The sequence below is a fragment of the Etheostoma spectabile genome, chromosome 17 (assembly GCF_008692095.1).
Source record: "Etheostoma spectabile isolate EspeVRDwgs_2016 chromosome 17, UIUC_Espe_1.0, whole genome shotgun sequence".
Taxonomy (NCBI): Eukaryota; Metazoa; Chordata; class Actinopteri; order Perciformes; family Percidae; genus Etheostoma; species Etheostoma spectabile.
The window spans coordinates 12,218,318-12,225,114 of record NC_045749.1 but is presented as its reverse complement, the minus strand read 5'-3'; the positions used below and the strand labels follow the sequence as shown (position 1 = coordinate 12,225,114).

The window sequence follows — 6,797 nt, the reverse complement described above, 5'->3', positions numbered from 1 at the left end:
TTATTATTATTATTTTATTGCAACATTTCTATTTGCAAATATTAAAATTAAATCAGATCCATCTTTTGTCATTCAGGCAGTGTAATGTAAAATTGTCACCCACTGTTTGCCTTTCAAAGGACACCCTTAAGATCCTTGAATGAACAAGCTTGTTGTTCTGTTTTCGGGGCATCAGTATTCCAAGTAATGTTATGTAACCCTTATAGGTTACGATGTTGTTTACTTTTCATCGTGACTTCCCCAATTGAGGAAGTAAAATGTAGAAATGTAGAAAATGTAGAAAAGTCTGATGCAGTGAGAATGCTAGAAGGTAGCACAGATTGAGTTTGTTTTATCCTCAGTTGTTTAACGTTACAGGTCTTAGGTAGTACTAACGTTACTGCACATGTGAAAAAAACTTGTATAAAGCCTTTTGTGGCTCCAGAGGAAGCTTCACAAATTCAGCGTCGGCTGAGGCGGAAAACTACGTTTTAAATTGAAAATGTTTGAGGCTAGCGGCCCGAGGCTACATTAGTTGCTTCTTGGGTGATGTGATGTGGGTGATGTAAGCACTTGGTTTCGAACATGGTTTTGAAAAGAAAGAATGTGTGTTTTTAAGCAGTCCATTGTGAGTTCAATACTAGATCAGGGGAGTAATCTTTTAACTAATGCTGAGTGGCTGCTTTTACTCTGAATAATCTTCACATCACTGTATTTGTATGCAGAAGTTCCACAGAAGTTCTGAAAGAAACATCTACTTCTACAGGGCTGAAATTACTGTTTTTATGTTTGTCAAGACTACAGGGGTGGGTTCCACCTCCAGCCAGTCCAGGACACACTGCGGGAGCGTCAGTTGATTGATGAGTTGGAGAGATTACGTTTGTCCAGCCAACAGTCAGGCCATCTGCCTCCATCCCGTGCCTTCACCCCTCTGCTGGATGTACCTCTGGACAACTATGCCTCCTCTACTTTGCGATCCCGCTCACTGAGCCCCTCACCCATTCACAGCTTCCTCCTCACAGAACCATCACACAGCACCCAACGTGGCCGTCAAACCCATCACTCCCCAAACAGAAGAGAGAACAGAGCCTCGCAGTATGACGATGTCTCCTTGTTGTCAGTGTCTGACCGAGGAGATGTGGGTCCTGAACGAGGGAGGTCACCTGTGAGGAGCGGCCATGGGAGAGCAAGGAGGGAGGTGAGTCCTGACAGCATAGATGACAGGATGAGCAGACAGGAGGGCTACACAGAGGTCAGCGTACAGGTTCCTTCACAGCTGCAAAGGAGAACCCCTCTGGCTGATGTGTTTGAGCCTGAGAGAGACAAGAGTCCATCCACAGGCAGAGAGAGCACTCCGCCGCTAAATGGACATTCACAAAATGGTCACGGTGTAAAAAGAAGAGCAACTTTGCCCCCTACGGAGTATGAAATTAACACTTTGACCATCTCTAAAGCCAAGCAGTCATTGGGTGAGTTCAACACAGAAATGCATATATTTGTCACTTTGATTTAAGTTTAATTGATTGATTGATTTAATTGTTATTATTCTTAATCTGTGAACAAGTTTCATTAATATGCCTGCAACTGCCAAATTACTTTTATAAAACGGTCCATTTTAATGTACTCATCCTTCCATATCCATTACATCACCAGTAGAGGTCAGGATATCACTTACTACCAAACTGAAAGGAGGAGTTGAACGCTTAAATGATAACTGAAAAGACCAAATAGTGTATACACTATTAGACTAGTTAGAATACAATACTGTCAAGCAATCCCTTATTAATTTATTATTTTCCTGTATTTACAGGTATTAGTATCTCTGGTGGTATAGAGTCTAGAGTCCAGCCCATGATAAAGATTGAGAAAATCTTCCCAGGAGGAGCTGCATCTACAAATGAGGCTCTGAAGGTGAGCCGTTATGGCAGAGACAGGAAGAAACACCTATTATATGACAAAAAGGGGTGTCAATTGAAAGGCAAAGGGCTGAAAAAAATAAAAAATTATGATTACGAGTCTTAGCCTTGACCAAAGGTGGTTAACCCACTACAATATAATTACATCTTTTCACCATCACTGTTGACAATGTACTTTAGTTTCCCCACAACTCCCTGATCCTGGTTGGACTGTATTGTAAGTACCTGTCAGACCTCTGTCATGTGGTTATGAGTTGTTGCTATAAGTAAGCACGTCTATGACGAAGAGGTTGATGATGTGCAATGAATAGTGGAGACGAACAGTGGAGCGCAATCTCAAGTAGCCCATCGCCTACATTATTGATGAAGTACACAAGTGCTGGTCCGCTAATGTATTGGTAATATATTGCCTGCACAGTAACTTAACGGTTGTCTGTTATCTTGGCCTGGTTCACTTAAACACACATGATACACACTCATTCATTGCAGTTTACCACAGGCTAATTCTAGACATGAGTCAAAGATACAGCGGTCCCACAACACTTGTATTAAGATACTTGAAAAGAAGCGAAACAGCTAGCTATAAATACCCCTGTCTAATACCTGATTAGAGTGTCAAACATAAGGGACCAGGGAACCAGTGTCTGCTCTTTTTTCATATTCAAAAAACTTTCCTTTTACAGTCCCTGTAGTCACACACATGCCTCTGCTCATAACCACACTATACACAGACACATGCAGGGCACCCAATCTTGGAAAAAGAAAAACATAAAGAAAGAGAAGAAAATAATGGCGAGAAAGCAAAACAAAAGTAACAGAGAAACAAAGTCACGGGAATGGCAACGATGGAGAATAAAGCAGGATATTGGGGTTTGTGAAAACCAGAACTTGGCAAAGAGAGACAGATTGGAACAAGACTTAGCCACGCAATCGGTCCGTGAGGCTGTACTTAGACACAGTGGTAGTTTGAGCTGAATGCTGACTTCATCACCACAGGTATTACAGTTCATTCAGGGGAACATGAATGTTTTTGTGGTAATTCATGACTTTCTATACAATAGTTATTGAGTCATTTCACTAAAAACCATAAATGTCACCATCATGGGAAAACCTAGAGGAAAAGTCAAGAAATCACCAAAGTTAGTATGATTCATCCTCATAAATGACCAAGCCAAATTTCATGCTAATCCATTAGGTAAATGTTTAGACATTACACAGGATAACTGAAAAGTTTGACCTGCCGGTGACTCAAGAGAAAAAGTTTGAGGATGATCAAAGTTAGGAGCATTCATTCTCTGGGAACCATGAATAAATGTCATGGGAATCCACTCAATAGTTGTAGAGATATTTTAAGCTGGACCAAAGTGGTGAATGACTGACAAACCAACATACTGCTGCTAGCAAAATCAGAGAAGTTGTAGTTGCTTAGTAGAAACATATACAGTATATGAATACTTTCCAGCACTGCTATCTGTTGTCTTCACATCACACCTCACAACTAGACATGTCGACTCACCAATAATAGTTCCCTGGCTCAGTGCTATCACCCCCTGCTCTGCAGAGGGAAGTGAAACCAGGGCAGCTCTGTGTTAACATGCATCCTGTCTCCTTAGACCCACATGATAACATCCAAGCAGTGAAGAATGTTGTTGTGTATGTGTGTGTGTATCTGTGCAGCAGTGTGCACACATACTTTCCTGTCCATTAGACTCTCCCACCTGTCTTTTGTCAGTGGAAATCTGGTCAATGTGTCATTTCTGCATTTAACAGGGTGTGTAAGAGGACGTAGTAAATATTGCAACATGTAGCAACTGAATGGACCTGACTTTTGTGGAAAGGGTTGGTTTACCTACAATATTTCACATTTTATTTTTGTTTGTTTTTATTGGAACTTTTATTTAGCAAATGTTCTACTCTCTACTGCTTTTATTTTTATGTGGTTGTAATTCTGAGCAATCTCTGGCACAAGAATTTCTTTCGGGATTAATAAAGTTCTATTTTATATATTACTATAGAGATTTATCTTACAACAAATAACATAAAGAGCCAATATTTGTCCTCTTCTTAGCTAAATAAGGTAGTTGAGTTCATTTGTAAAGGCCTGGTAAACCACATTATGAACTATTTACTGATCCTTCCATGCAAGCTGTAGTCATTTTGACAGTCTGTGTGTTATTTTTGGTTTGTGACGTCCATTGGCTAGAAAAGAGGAAACCTCATAAATGCGCTCCATAAACGGCCGTAAAGAGGATGGGGCAGATTAGGTTGCGATCTATTTAATTCAAATAAATTACTTTTCAAAAATGAAAAAAAATCACTTTTAATCTCCTCTTTGGTTAAATGGATCTAAATCGTTTGATACTGGATCCTATAAGGTTATTGGTGTGCATCAGACTGTCTGGACAAACACAGGGCAGCACATGTTGAACCTCCTCCGATACAAATATGTTTGACCCATGATAGATCAAATGCAGAATGAAGAGAAAACAAATCTCTTTCTGTCTAATCACTGGAAAGGAAAAGGGAAAAAGACAATACAACAATGGCCATCAGCCTTGCGTGTTTTTGTGCTATGTTTTGCCAACTTTTACTGAGGTTGACCACATGAGACAGGTGCATCCTCGTCAAATGTTGATGACATCAGAGGAAGTTTCTCTCCTCTGCTCACATCCTGCAGGAAACAATGAGAAAATGGTCCCTTGTGTGTGTACGTGTTTGTCTCAGTGTATGCTCTTTTTTGACAACCTTGTGCTGAAGTGGAAACTGTATGTGCACTAGTGACGGCCTTCAGTGTGAAGATATTAAACTAACGGGAGAGCCCCAATTCTCTCTGGCATAAATCAGGTTCCCACCAAGGGACACAATCACTGCAGATTTATGGAAACTGTCCATAAGGGACAGATTACTACAGAAAAAAGAGATACAGAGGGGGAAGAAAACATACAAAGATGTATGTAATCATGAAATATGAATACTAATCTTATAAAATAAGATTAGATAATCTTATTCTTCATTTGCACAGTGTTTTGCATGTTAAACCTTTTACCCTGTGTTTGTATTTGTAGGCAGGGTATGAGCTGTTGTCCGTGGACGGCGAGAGTCTGCAGGGAGTATCTCATCAACACGCGGTGAATGTTATTCGCCGAGTGTTCAGCAACAAGGCTAAAGAACCAATGGTTTTTGTGGTCAAGGTTCCCACGGTCCCTAACACCCCTACAAGCCCCAGGACACCAGCAGACTAACCTTTGTCTGCCTCACAGTCGTACTGCAGTTTGGGCATGAAGGACACCAAACCCTGCAATTCCTGTGGGAGTGAATAAACTACAGGATTCACTCCTGAAGAGGACATATGGGACAGATAGATCTCCAGTCATAGTGGAGAGAAATGGATGCACAGAAGCAATTGTCCTATGAGAGAAAGAGTTATATGTCAAAGAGAATGCATGTTGAAGCAGGTTTTTAAGACTGATGCAGTAGGTTATTTATCAGGATAAAGATGGTTATAGATCCCTTTTGCTACAATGAAATTAAGTACGACTTTGATAACATTCTTTCTTACTAAATGCATACATTGCACATTAACTGGACAAAAAATAATAATGTGTTTTGTGATAAGATCACATGGTTAATGAACTTCTCCTTGGTTGAAATTGTGCCACTGTTTGACATGTGGCATCCTTGCCGCGACCTCTGAGCACTGTCTGCTTGTGGAGCCAGTGGTCTGCACTTTTTTCAGTTGGAGCATCTCGGCCCTGCAGCCCCGCAGGCCTGCCAGAGGGAGATTACCCAAGCCTGAGTTATGAGAGTTATAGATTTATACCCAGATTAAACCCCTGTATTATGTCAAAACTGATAGTTTGGGTTTAGTGGATGTCTGGGGGGATTTTTACAAATTGCTGCTCAGTATTTTTGTGCTGCATTTTTCTGGCAGAAGAGCTTGTGCTCTGGAGCAATCCGCCACTTTAGAGGCTTAATTACACCATGCTGTGGACTGAGTTTATGCAGACATGTGGAGGAGTTGGAAAAACATGTCAATGAGAAATGCAGAACATGAAGGCCAGTGACAGAGTTTAAATCAAAGTAGACTAGAGGAGATATGGGCAGCAAAGTAACTGGAATATAGTGTGCATAGTGCCTTACTTCTTCTGCAGATGGCCAGTGGGGGAAAACATTGATAAATATTACAAAATAAGTGCTAGAAAAGCTCAAGGGGAAAGGTTTCAATTCAGACATGCTATTAAATTTAAAGATGAAATTGAGCATGTCTATGCCTTTGAGTTATTATAAAGTGCTTCAGGTATTTGACTAAACTTCAATAAATGCTCATTCAGTATACTTTACTCACACTTGATGTCTTTCAGGTAAAAGAGCACATACGTCAACAGAAATTTTAAGGTGTGACAACTTGTTCTTTAATTAAAAACAGTAATTTGTACAAGAAATGTACACAAAAATATACATGACAACTACATTATGAATTATTGAAGACACAACGTAAGTAAACAAAAAGAAATGCGCACAAAAAGTTGAGAAAAATGCCACAAAAAAGAAAATGTGTTACGTTGCTTTGGTCTAGTCACAGTGGCTACATTGGAAATAGATATTCTGTCTAAATAAAAGACAATGTCACTCTGTTATACTATTAAGTGTTTTACATATTTACAGAAATTTTTATGCAACGATGAAGACAACTGAGATGGAAGGGAAGAACAAAGTCTGAGATGCACACAGTACTTCAGTCAGTTTGGTTTGCATCACCTTTGTTTGTTGTTAATCTGTACCTGTGCTGCATCTGTAGTGGTGTGTGACTACTAGTGAGGATTGAATTGAAAATCCAAGTATAGGAAACAACCCTTTCGATTGCATCAGCTCAGACATCAATTTAATGAAGATGTCACTCCA

At 40.0% G+C, this 6,797-nt stretch overlaps 1 protein-coding gene across 3 annotated transcripts in view; it reads left to right on the top strand.

The window, feature by feature from the left end:
- The window catches only part of pdzd7a (PDZ domain containing 7a), a 17,471-nt gene extending 10,869 nt beyond the window's left edge, over positions 1-6,602 (top strand). For all 3 annotated transcript variants that reach the window (XM_032541225.1, XM_032541224.1, XM_032541226.1), the window contains 3 exons: positions 777-1,448; positions 1,790-1,890; positions 4,961-6,602. In XM_032541225.1, the coding sequence (XP_032397116.1) occupies positions 777-1,448; positions 1,790-1,890; positions 4,961-5,137 (950 nt within the window). In that variant the 3' untranslated portion in view covers positions 5,138-6,602. The remainder of the gene's footprint in view (positions 1-776; positions 1,449-1,789; positions 1,891-4,960) is intronic.
- Positions 6,603-6,797: the final 195 nt, after the last annotated feature.